This window comes from Ambystoma mexicanum, chromosome 9 (assembly GCF_040938575.1).
Source record: "Ambystoma mexicanum isolate Mex_15411 chromosome 9, UKY_AmexF1_1, whole genome shotgun sequence".
Taxonomy (NCBI): Eukaryota; Metazoa; Chordata; class Amphibia; order Caudata; family Ambystomatidae; genus Ambystoma; species Ambystoma mexicanum.
Window position 1 is genome coordinate 787,283,087 of NC_090931.1, and position 13,330 is coordinate 787,296,416.

At 45.6% G+C, this 13,330-nt stretch overlaps 1 protein-coding gene across 4 annotated transcripts in view; it reads right to left on the minus strand.

Annotated features, from left to right (window-relative positions):
- Positions 1 to 13,330, minus strand: part of ANKRD44 (ankyrin repeat domain 44) — a 1,456,106-nt gene that overhangs the window by 216,366 nt on the left and 1,226,410 nt on the right. For all 4 annotated transcript variants that reach the window (XM_069615728.1, XM_069615729.1, XM_069615727.1 and 1 more), the window contains one exon: positions 2,288 to 2,371. In XM_069615728.1, the coding sequence (XP_069471829.1) occupies positions 2,288 to 2,371 (84 nt within the window). The remainder of the gene's footprint in view (positions 1 to 2,287; positions 2,372 to 13,330) is intronic.

The window sequence follows — 13,330 nt, forward strand, 5'->3', positions numbered from 1 at the left end:
TTTGGTATCACGATTAGTGCGAGTGGAGGTGAGAAGCCATGGATAGCCTGTGTGCAAATGAAAATAAAGCAGCTAACAGACCAAGGCATGAGGATCGGTAGGAAATATGGCAAGTTTTCACTATTTCCTATCAGTAATTTTTACAATCAGAAGGTTGTCCCAACCTTCACCTATGCGGCAGAGGCTGGCCTGGGATTGCCATGGGAAACCTGGGAGAGATTGGAGAGTGGATTCTGGAAAAAGAATTCTAAGGCTACTAAATGCAATTACTATGGCGATCATCAGACCTGAAATAGGCCTGCTATCACTACATGTAAGAAATACTCCTGAGCGTCTGCCACAATTTGACATCACAAGGATGAAGGTAACTTGGATGAATGACTGCCCATTAAACCAATGTCGAGAAATATTTCTCGGAATACTATCAAAGCTTGGCTTATCGGTTGATACTCTATGCCGAAATCCCTTACTGGTCAAGAGGGCGTGGTGGGTGGCGGCCTGGACTGAAACTGAAACCAAAAGAGCATCCTCTAGGATCTATACTCTATCAAGAGTACTTACTGGCCTACCCAACATAACCCCTCAGTATCTGAGGAAATTCCCAAACGCCACATACAGGAACATACTTATGAGATTTAGATTGAACATACTCCACACGAAAGTAACACTACATAGGTACTGCAGTAAGGCAGAAGACGATAGATGGCACCTATGTAATGCTCAACCGGAAATCAGGAAAACATCTGATCCTTTTCTGCCCAGAATTGAAAATAGAGACAACACTTTTCTTGTATGAACATATGAAACACAATTTCGGAACAGATGCAGATGGCTGGTGGGAGACCCTTTGTGGAGGGGCTAAGGTGGGCCTTACTGAAGCCCTGGTAAAGTTCCTGAAGCTGGTTTTCTAGAAGACATTCAAAGAAACTGCCAGCCCTAACTGGGCTTTTTAATTTGTTGGACTTAATGTAATCTCTGTAGTTAGGATGCATAGACTATCGAGTAAAGTGAGGAAATGAAGTCTTCCTTTTTAAGTATGCAAGTGTTCTCTTTGCAATTGGAATGCAAGGATAGCAAAACTAAATGCTTAATAAAAACATTTTACAAAAATAAATACAAAAACAGACCTATCATTAACCTACTATGGAAACGAAGAAGAAAGAAAATAATTCGAAGCCGATGCTTTCCTCAGGGTAACTCCAACCATGGGACTTTAGTAGAGGCTGGTTTCTGACTCCCACCCACTGCTGCATGAAGTCTCTGAATACTCTTAAGTAGAGTCTTTTCACAGAAAACGTGAAGTCTCTTAAAGTCTTTTCAAATTAACATGCAACAAACTAGTTCGTTCAAGAAGGCTTCTACCAGGTACCTGCGTTTATCCAGTCTCTAGCAATATTGGAGTTTGTCGTTTAGGTAAGGAAGACAACCTCCAAGAATGATTAGCTCTGAGTTTACCTGGACGTTCTGCGGCTCTGGCCTTGGATAGTCTGTGGGCACCACCAGACCCACTCGCAATAGTTTCTCTTAGGATATGAGCATCTCTCACCTTTGCTGTTCCTTGTTAAACCCTCTTGTTCTATGGTCATTTACGGCCCTTGTGTTTTTTTGGTTTAGTTCTTGCAGGTTGTATGTCTCTCTCTCTCTGGCCTCAGGTAGCCCATGGGCTTATTCGGCCCGGTTAGTGGTGGCTTTTCCGAGGGTTACTGAGTTCTCTCACCCCCCTCAGCTCCTTGGTTGTCCCTTTGCGGGCTATGGATCTTCCCAACCCTTGTGGTTCCTTGATCAGCCTCTCGCAGGCTACTGCTGTCGCCGGTACTCCTGGTTGGTGGTTCATCCATTGTGGACGATAGGTGTCCCTCACCTCTTTGATTCCTTCTTTGGTCCCTCTCAGGCGATGGGCTCTTCTAACCACAGCAGATTCTTGACTTGCTCCTCGCGGGCTATGGGCGTGTCTTGCCCCTGCTATTCCTCGGTTGGCCTTTCTTGGGCTATGGGCTCCTCTAGATACTGCAACTAATAAGTAGAGAGGCTCTCATTAACTGATAATTTCATTAACAGTTAAGGATGGTTAGCATCTCAACAATGTCCCAAATTATATAATTTCTCACCCCTTTATCTTGTTCTTATCTTTCCATTTAATGTATTATTATAATTAGTCCAGCAACTTTTTCCAAAGTGATAGGTGGTTTGACAAAATACTGGTGGCATCAGAGTTGGCAATTGCAATACAAGTATAGCTCTTTTCTGTGAACACGAAACGGTATACAGTTCATGAACAGCATCTTACCTTCCTTTGGCATCTTTACAGCTAACAATGTTGGCATTGATGGACCCAATGAGTAACGATGCACAGTTTTCATGGTCATTAATCCTACAATTAAGCCACAAGCATGTTTTAATAATCTAACAATCAATTTCATCTTCTGTTCACCTAGCAACAGTGCACATCATGCATATGAATTGTAAAATGAGTAGACCATTATTATACATTTACATTTTACTTCAGTGAAAGGGATTTCCTCCAAACCCAAGTTCTAGCCAGCTAACTTGTCATGCAAAAAGAATGGTAAGCCTCATTGTTGAAATGGAAATAGATCATGTTTATGGACAGTTATACAGATCAAGTTATGAGCAGCCACTGAAATAGGTTTTCCAAATTAATTTTTGAAAAATAGTGTAAGTTGTAAGAAACATTGAAGGCACTTCATTGTCATGATGGAGCATCATAAATCCTACATACCATAGCACAGAGGTATCAATATTTGGTACCTTTGGTCATAATGGTGCTATGTTTTCAAGTGTAACAAGTCTACATTCCCACTTAGATTCATTGTATGTAGATGTATTTCATGTGCAGATCCCACATGAACCTGACATGTTATGACCCTCACATACTTCCAAGGAACACCCAGCCATATCAGAACATTTCAGATACAATTTGAACCACCCTGCTGTCACAGGTGGTAACAAATGATGCAATGAGGATAGTCAAGTTTATGATATTTATTAAAGGTGTCAAGATGGTTGGGGTTTGTAATGGTGTTGACCCGACACTTCACAAGGACACTATGTTCTTTCCTGTGTTAGTCCCCAGGGAGCCTTTTACTTTCTTCACTTCCTGCTTCTCGTCATCTTCTGTCTCCTAGTCCAGGGCCTCTCTCCTTCCACTCTCTGCCACCTTTGGGGTACTTCCTCCTTGTCTCTGTTCAGGACCTCAGCCCTTTCAATCGCTTGTCAAGGTCTATGCCTGTTCCTGCCCTGCCTTCGCCTTGGTCAGAGCCTTTGTCATTGCCTTCTCTGCCTTTCTCTCGTCAAATGCCTCTGCCTTTGTTTCCTCTGCCCTTTCCTTTACTAGGGATGTGGCCAGATCTCTATTTACCTGCCATTTGGTTTCCGTTTCAATCGCCTTGCTTTTCTGCATTTCTGGTCTCTGGCATCAGTCTCCTCTGGTCTACAGGTTTTACAACCAGCCTTGCTTTTCTGGGTCTTACAATCTGGTCTTCCAATCCAGTTCTTACAGCCAGACTCACAACCCTCCCCCGCATCCCTGGGTCTTACAACCTGGTCTTCCATTCCAGGTCTTACAGACAGCCCATCAACCTTCCTCCGCTCCAACAATCTTCTTCCTCTTTAACAACACAACTCGTCTTCTCTGTACCACAAAACTCCCTACACTGGTTTATTAGGTCCTAGTTGGTAATGTTGGGAAGGAACCAGGGTCCTCCCGAACCCCTAAGCGCTTTACAGTTAGGCAAGAAATCTTTAAGGCACTATAATGGACTAGGGGGGAGGAGGGGCACTGGGAAGGCTCTCTCATGCAAACACAATCACATACACATAGGCAAGCACTGAAGACGTAATTATTGTCTAATGTAAGGCGCAATTAACTTATTAGTTGGATAGATTTGTAATGTCAGATCCCAGGCATTTTAAAAGCTTTGCTAGTGCTGTAGAGGAGTCAACCTCCACAGTCATTCCCAGAAGGAATATTGCCTATGGGATCCAAATAGACCACAGGCTTAGTGTGCGGTGTTCTTCACCTATGGCCAGAACAAACTGACTTACCAGGTGTCCACTGTCCGTCAAGGGTCCATGCGGGTTAAAAATAGGACTTGCTTGTTTTTTGTGGCAAAATGCAGAATGGGATAAATTATAAGTGTAAATTGTGGAGGAAACTACAGGACCCAGATTACATGAGCAGGATGATAGAATGAATGAAAATGGTTTGTACATAGATAACAATGTTTCTTTTTCTTTGGGCTAGGCCTCAAGGTTTGTAAAAGTCTGCATAGCTGCAGTGTGTTTTTTGCAAAGTTAGCAAAATGGAGGAAAGCATGACATACTGTGTGTTTTTGCATAGCTAGCAAAATGTAGAACAGTATGCCCTGACAAAACCGCTGACAATGAAGAAAGAAGGCTTTGGAGCATCCCCGTTATGGAAAAAGGACAGATTTGGCATGATCCAGTTCCAGTGACATCACCATGGCAAGCCAAACCTATATAAACCCCTGCTTGAAACCACTTTGGCAGGAAGGAACTGGAAGAGGGACAGGAGAAGACTGTTCAGGCAGCAGAGTCCTTTGCTACCATCTTAATTTGTAAGATTAAACTGGTTATCCTTACAATATCGCCTTTTTGTCTTATTTACCTAGAGGGATGTATTGATTCTGTTCTGATGTAAGCGTAATCAGGGACACCCTTACAGTAATCCTGCAGAAGCTGCTGAATCCCACAAACCCTGTACAAGTGTACAGTCTGCAACTTATTCCCCACACCTCCCAAGAGAAAGGGAAAGTGGATTAAATAATAAACGCCCAATCCTACTTCACTTGCTCTCAACTTCAGAAACTTGATGCGACTCAAGATTCTATAATACAAACATAAATGCATTACATGAATGGTGGCACATCACTAATCGCCATAGCCTATTTGTGATGAGCTGAAAGGCTGTTTTACAATATACAAAAGGTTCCATCCTGTTTTACCGAAGTCGCTCTTCACGTTCACTTTTGAATAGTTTATTTTCTTTGCTTCCTTTTAACTGGTCCACAATTTCCTGCTTTTCACCTGGCAAGGGCTCCGCCAACAGGGAATCAAGTTAGTGCTCCAGTATTCATGCCGACAAGAAAAGGAGCTTTTCATCAGTAAATCTGAGAGAACTCTGCAGTAAAAGATGTTCAAATACTTTTCCCATCACTGCACTCTGAAAAAAAAACCAAGCTGAGCTTTGCCGACATCAACTGCACTTTGCATTTATGGATGCCTTTCTCAAAAGCATTGCGGCATTCCAGCTGTTTTTACACATGCTTTTGCTTGCACACCGCTCCTTTAGATGCCACGTGCGTGTAACAAAGGATCAGTATGGGATCACGCGATTGCTCGACTTCGAGTCCGTAACAAGCAGCTATTGAAGCACTCGCTGTTCACACGCACAAATGAGCTCTGGGGCTATGTTGCCCAGAATAGTACATTTTCAACATTCTTATAACTACAGTTGGCAATTCCTGCTGTAAACAGTACCCTTTTCTTCTCAGGCTGAAGTACTGCATTCTTTCTCCCAAAGAACAATTGTCTTGCAACAGTTGTTGAAATTAAACTATTTACAGGGCTTAAAAGGGTAATAAAGCTCCCATCAGTGATCAGCTCCATGTGCCATGAAGATCTCAGCTAAAATGTGAAGTTCTTTTGAACTAATATCTCCAATTATACCGTTTTACTAACATGAACAAAACTGTGACCTGATAGTTCTTTGATCATGGATGAAAGGTTGTTTAGAATTGATAAGAAAAATCCATTCTACACACACATTTTTGTGGAGAAAGTAAAAGATTAACCTTCTGACAAAAAAACAGAAAAATGTGACAAAGAAAGCGGTGACCAGTCTGCAGATACAAAGTCAGAAAAGTTAAGCAGCTTCATTTAAATCAGTTTGTGCTTTTTTGCACCTTCAAATTGGCCGTAGCCTGTCATTCTGAGTAGGGCTTTGTTTCTGGCAAGCATGTTAAAAAAAAATAGTTCAAGCAGGATATTTTTGTTTCTAGACTATGCAGGTAAACATTTCAAGTTGCAATCTGCTAGCAGGCATGAAATCACTGTGCACCTCAGTTCACTGTTCACTAAACACACAATAGACAATTTCTCACTCAAACGTATTTATTTATTTACAGCCCTGCAGCGCTCCCCGCCGCGGCCCTCAGGGCGAAGAACCAGCCTCTCCTCTCCCATAGACAGCCCTCGCTGCCTCTGACTGGTGCGCCGGAACACCGAAAAGACAAGGCAAAGGGGGTCAGAAAGGATCCATTCCGCCCTCGCACCACACACAAGGACTGCAGTGCCCTAAGTACTTTCCCGCCTCTGGCACGGACTTACTTATTTATCTCCAATGCTACAGTGTTCCCTTCAGCAGCCCTTGGGCCGGAGATCCAGCCTCTCCTCCCCCCTCCCACAGTCTGTCCTCGCCACCTCGGATTGGTGCTCTGGATCATGAGACCAGGAACACCAGCTTGAGCCTTCCACCAAGAGCAGCGTTGGCGGGTAGCCTGTTAAGGGCTCACGCAAAGGGAAACTCCATCACCTGTTTTTCTAGTTCGATCCCTGTCTGCAGCAACAATCATGTAGGGAATGAGATTTGTACTTTTAGCACTGTTGTAGGCCCTTATTTTGAATCTAGCTGTTAAATATAGCTACTGTTTTGTGGCACTACTCTGCACCTTTTTTTCCCCACAGGGATAGTGCCGTAGGCCCGCATTTTAAATCTAGATACCTTTAAATCCAGCTACTGTTGTGTTACACTACCTTGCACCTTTTTTCCTGCAGGGAAAGTGCCGTAGGCCGGTATTTTAAATCTAGCTACTATTTTGTGCACTACTTTGCACCTCCTTCTCCACAGGGATAGTGCCGTAGGCCACTCCCGGGTCACTGCCACCTACCTGCATACATCTGCAATAATCCACTACTCAAAACCATAACGCAGCTCTGCCATTAGAATGCAACTGAGTCCCATGAAAATATACGGTCTAGCTGGGCACATAATCAGTCAACGTGACACGCATACTCCCCTGACAGCCAATCACAGCACCCACCCACTAGCCAGATCTCCATGGCTCTACCTACCTTCGCACTGGCTAAAATGGACACACACATTCTAAAATCCTCATCAATTCTCATACCTCAGACTTGGGACCTCCAAAGGCCTTCAACCACATTGCATTGATGCCATACTAGTGCATAAGGCGCTATACAAATGCCATATAACATAACAGAATACGTTTCCAGCTCATCCACCTCCATCTTTGAAAGAGTTAATTCTGCTTTCTTGATAAGGAATATTGTTAAGGAAAATAAAAGGCAAAAACACACAGACAATTCAAATGCCAAACTTCCTTATCCTCATTCCTGACACAGTAACATTGACATTCTTTTCCTTTCTAAAATCTTATGTACCCCTTATGTGAAATAACATTGCCCCACCATGTGGGTAACACAAACCTGGCCCTTTAGGATCCTTTGCCTGGGACCTTTCATCTTGGACAGACTAGATTCTCACTGATTGGACAGCAGGGCCACTTGCCTGCACTGGATTTGTACCATGGCAGGTATGCTTTGTAGTCCTTAGTTCCTGGGGGAAGTCTTCAAATAGGGAAGCCACCCTCTTGGATCCCACTTCAGTATGTGTTTGTTGCTGTCGGGGAAGGAGCCGCTGGTTTCTTCCCTGTTTCAGACTGGGGAGTTTCCCCATCTCTGAATTCTGTTCTGGTGACATCCTGTGTCAAACGTTTCTCCTTTGTTTGGTGCTGGTATCCTTTACTTTGATTTTAATGGCGGCTTCAGGTGATTATGTCTCCTTTGTGATGGCAATTGTGAGAGATACGAGTTCTCTCGTTCCCAGTGTTCTTGGTAGTGTGGAAAGGAAGCCTTAGTTACTTACCTGTAACTGTATTTCTCCAGCATTGGTATCTTTCATAATTTCACATGCTTGAATATTTCCTATTGGACTGGGAATCCACTATATAAAACTTTTTTCAAAGAAAAAAAACAGCAATACAGATTGCCTTTTGAGCCTGAAAAGGCAGTGATTTGTGTAGCCCTTCCACCTCCTTTTTGTTCTTATAGCTCTAATCAATGAGGTGGCAGGGTATAGGCTCGACCCCAGGCAGCCCATTTCAGATTTTGAGCCGCATAAAACTACAACTCATGGATGCCTGGAGACGGGAGCAGCCTCCTATGGGAGGAGGGCGGGCACATGTGAATCTATGAGAGATACCAATGTTGGAGAAATGCAGTTACAGGTAAGTAACTAAGACTTCTCTACCATTGGATCTTTCATAGAGTCTCATGCTTGAATAGAATACCAAGCAGAGAAGCATGCCATAATTGGTAACACATTGAAGGATAAACCTCAGCAAAAATATCATATAGCAACTTACTTTAAGCTACATATACAGTAGGGAAGGAGGGAGAAAATAGGCTGCTCCTACCTTAAACGATCAAGGGCCTGTCCGACCACTAATTCCCTGTTGGTGTCTTCTGCTAAGCTGTAATGCTTGTTGAAAGTGTGAAGCGTGCTCCAGGTAGCCGCTCTACATATGTCTTTTATTGCCACTCCTGCATGGAAAGCGACAGATGCTGCTGTACCCCTGGTGGAGTGAGCTGTCGGTGGGCCATGGAGCGGATCACCCTTGGACTGATGGCAGTGGCTGATGCAATTGGCTACCCAGCGTGAGAGGCCTTGTTTGGAAATGCAGTGTCCCTTAGTGTGACCTGCGAATGCCACCAAAAGTCTGGGAGGGGCACGGAAGTCTTTGGTTCGCTGTATGTAGAACTTCAGGACTCACGTAAGATCTAGGGAGTGGAGCGCGCGTTATGCCGCTGAAGAGTGGTTACTGAAGAATGTAGGTAGCACACTATGCTCTGAGAGGGTAATTTCAGAGACTACCTTAGGCAAGAATTGAGGATGCGTTTTGAGAATGATGCAGTCCTTTTGGAATATGGTGAAGGGAGGTTCCGTTGAGAGGGCCAGGATTTTGCTGATTCTTCTAGCTGATGTAATGGCCACTAAGAAAGCAACCTTCCAGGACAGAAGCCGTAGTTCACATCTATGGATGGGTTGATACGGTGCCTCCATGAGCTCAGACAAGACTGTGTTTAAGTTCCACGCAGGCACCGGTTCGCATGTTGGTGGGTAATTGCAGAGTAATCCCTTGAGGGAGACTTTGACTGATGGATCAGCAACTAACGAAACTTGAAGTGGTTTCGTGGTATATCCTAATATGGCTGAAGGTGTACCTTAATGGAGAATAGGCAAAGTCAGGTCTTAGCCAGATGTAATAAGTAGGGTAACACCTGCTCTACAGATGTGAAGCGGGTCCACTTCTTGGCATATGTTCACTGGGTGGATTGCGCCCTAGATCTCTAATCATGTCCCAACATACAGAAGGTAATGTAATATTTGTTAACTTTCGCTGCTCAGGAACCATGCTTTGAGTGACAGGCTCGCTGGATCGTGGTAGAGAACCTTGTTGTTCTGCTGTGTCAACAGGCGTTAATGTGTTTTGAGACGAATGGGCATCTCTTGGGACAGGAGTACGAGGCTTGGATACCAAAATCTGGCGAGCCCACGCCGGAGAAATGAGGATCATTTGACATGGTTGCTCTTTCCTCCTGCGCAGGACCCGTGCTATCAGCGGTGTTGGAGGCAATCCGTATAAGAACCGCCCCGTCCATGTTAGGGAGAACGCGTCCCCCAGTGACCGGGCCTTCGGGTACCTGGAGTCAAAGAGAGCATTTTGCATTGCTGCTTGTGGTGAAGAGATCTATCTTTGGACGTCCCCATTTGCGGAATAACTGTTGCATTTCTCCGTCATCTAATTTCCATTCTTGAGCCGGTGAGTAATCCCTGCTCAATTTGTCCGCTGGGACATTGTCTTTGCACGGCAGGTGTTCTGCTCTCATCTGGATTGTGTGTTACAAAGTCCCTGTCCACCGCTCCTTTGCATGTTTGGACAGAATCTCTGACCTTGTACCTCCCTGTTTGTTGGTATAGTGCATGGAGTTTGCATTGTCCGTTTGTATTGTGACCAGCTGTCCTGCTAGCACTGGTAGGAAAGCCTTCAATACCCAGTCGATTGCTTTGAGCTCCAGAATGTTGATGTGGAGCCAAGATTCTTGGGCTGGCCATGTGCCCTTTGTTTAGAGTTCTGCTAGATGCGCTCCCCAGCCAGACAAGGATGAGTCTGTCCTGAGTAGTATTGTTGAAGTGGGTGCTTGAAACGTCATCCCTTGTGTTAGATTTTGTTCTGTCCCACACCACTGTAGGGCCTTGTGAAATGTTGGTGGCAGCCGTACGACATCTTCCCAAGACCCTTTGCGTACATTGGTGGTCCAGGGCTTCCTGTATCGGTCTCATTCTGAGTCTGCAGTTGGGTAGGAGGTATATACATGAGGACATCATGCCATGCCCAGGAGAGACTTGAATCAACATACCGTGCCAGTGCCATTTTTGAGAAACCACAAGATCAGATTTAGCATCGTCGATATTCTGTCTGAGGACAGTCGCATCCTTGGAATGCACGCATTGAGCTCCGCTCCGAGGAAAAGTGCAGTTTGAGCTAGTACCGGACTGGACTTGGCCTTGTTGATGGAAACATAGGGTTTTGAGCAAGTGTGTTGTTTTTGCGACCGCCATAGTTGCAAGGCTGTGTGAACCTGCCTTTATTAGCCCGTCGTCTAGGTATGGAAAAGCCTCCCTGTATGTCCCTGTATGCCTGGGGTTCGCTGCAACTGGTGCTAGGCATTTGGTGAAAAAACCTGAGGTACCTCCTGTATGCTGGGTGGATGGAGAGATGGAAGTACCGTCTTCCAAATCCAGCGTCGCTAGAAAATCGTCCTCGTTAATCCATGGAAGCACATCTTGAAGGGACGTCATCCTGAATATGATGCACTTGACAAAATTGTTTAGGGCTCTTAGGTTTAATATCGGCCGCCACTGACCGTTCTTTTTCTTGATTAGAAAGAAATGAGAATAGAACCGGTTTCCCTTGTTGGTACTGGTTCTATGGCTGCTTTTTGCAAAAGGTTGTGTATTTCCAACTTTAGATGTTTCAGCAAATGGACTCAGTGCACTAGTGGTGGTAGAGAGGGAGGTCGGCCTAAGAATTCGACTGTGTGCCCATAGCGAATGACTTGCAACACCCACATGTCTGATGTGATGTCTTGCCAACAGTCTAAGTGTTGGCTTATTGGCACTCCCACCGGGGTGTGGTGCGAGTGGCGTGCAATTGGTTTGTCAGTTTTGTTTTGATTGGACCTTTGAATGACCTGACCCACGCCGACCTCTTTGAGTGTTGTATCTGGCGGTGGATTGTTGGTACTTATTCCCTTGATACGTGCTAGTTGACGCTCTTTGTAAGGAGACCTGTTGTATCCCCTATATTTCACGGATGAGCTGTGAAAAGACCGAAAGGGGCGCCATTCCTTATCATTGTCCTTTAGCGAGCTAATAGCTCTTGCAATGTCTGATTTAATTCCTTTTAAATGGTCGTCAAACTTTTTGCCAAACAGATCTTGTCCATCAAAAGGCATGTCCAAGATTTGCACCTGTACCTCGGGTCTAAAATTGGTCGCCTTCATCCAGGCCTACCTTCTAAGGATTGTTCCATGAGCCATTTGCCTAAAGCCCGATTCGGCCACATCCACAGCTGCGTCGATCATGTGATCTGTGGTGGCTTCTTTATCAGCTATTCTAGATTTTGCCTCAGCCTGGAATACCATTTGTAGATGATTGGCTAGCCTGGACATACATAGCCAGGCTCTCCGTCAAGCCGAGCGGTCATAGCTAATGCGTTAGCTGCCCTGACAGTTAGAGATGGTGCTGTGTTTAGCGGTGAAGAGGGGTTCACCAACTTCTTTCGTGCAGCTATTGTGATAACTGAGCCGGGTTTGGTATGCCCGCTTGGGCACAGGGAGGATGATCTTGTGCCTTGTATTTTTTCTTCGGACGTAAGACTAAGGCGGGCATCGATAAAGGGGTAGATATAATCTTTTCCCCTGCTTCCCAAATAGTGTTCAACAGCAGGATAGTTGTGACTTTCCTCCGGTGTTATCTGTGCTCCTAGAGAACTGATTTCTTTTCTTCTGAAGCCACTTGGAGATGGAAGAGAACTGCTACCTTGGCAATTCTAGTGTGCAAGGACACCAATGGGCCGATTCATGGAATTAATGTGGCCGAAAACCGCAGTGCAAGCATGCGAATCACAGCGCAAGCACGAAAATCGCAGCGCAAGCACAAAAATCGCAGCGCAAGCGTGCGAAAGCCGCGCACGTCGATTCATGGAAGTCCATGCACGTATAAATCCTGGGATGTGCGCTAAAATCGTGGGTGGCACACGCAGGTGCACATGTCATCAAACGGCATGCGCTACGCGCACATAGCGTGGCACACACAACAGAAGTGGGCGTAATACGCGGAATGGGGAACAACGCTTGAAAATGTGGGCGTTACGGGGGAAGTACAGGAGGTAAATGTGCGGACCACCCACACGCACGCCTACAACACGTATTCATGGAATCGAACAGGGGAAACGCGTGTGCCAAAAAAGACGCGCTAATCCGGAAACACGTACACCAGCAGGAAGCAGGCGTACGCGGCCCCGCGCAGCATAAAAGTGCACGCAAACAACAAACAAGCTCAGACGCTACGATGAATATACCATTCCTCGCAGCAGTGGTCGTGGGACACCGCAGGAGGAGGAGGAGGAGGATAGCCAGGCCCAGAATTTTTACACCCAGGACCAGCCTTTTTGGGATGCCTGATGACCAGGTGTATGGGAGGTACAGGTTCCCACCACACAGAATACTCGACCTGGTGAGTGAGTGGGAGGATGAACTCACATCACCCACCCTGTGCTCCCAAGCACTGAGCCCCTTGGAAAAGGTGCTCAATGTACTGCACTTCCTAGCCACTGGTTCATTTCAGCGGACAAGTGCCATAGTGGGGGGGTGTCAAAGGCCACACAGTCACGCTGCCTACACCAGGTGTTGGCCATCATGACTGCACACTCTTCAGTCCGCAGGCACATATACATGCTCAGAACACCTGCAGAAAGGCAGGCTGCTGTCCAGGACTTTTACGGGGTGGCACACTTCCCCAAAGTGCTAGGTGCCATTGATTGCACCCATGTGGCTATACGTCCTCGGAGGGCAACTGGGCACATCTATAGAAACCACAAGCACTGGCATTCCATCAATGTGCAGGTAGTATGTGATGCCAAGGGAATCATCAACTCAGTATATGCCACCTATCCAGGGTCCACCCATGTCAGTTTCATTTTCA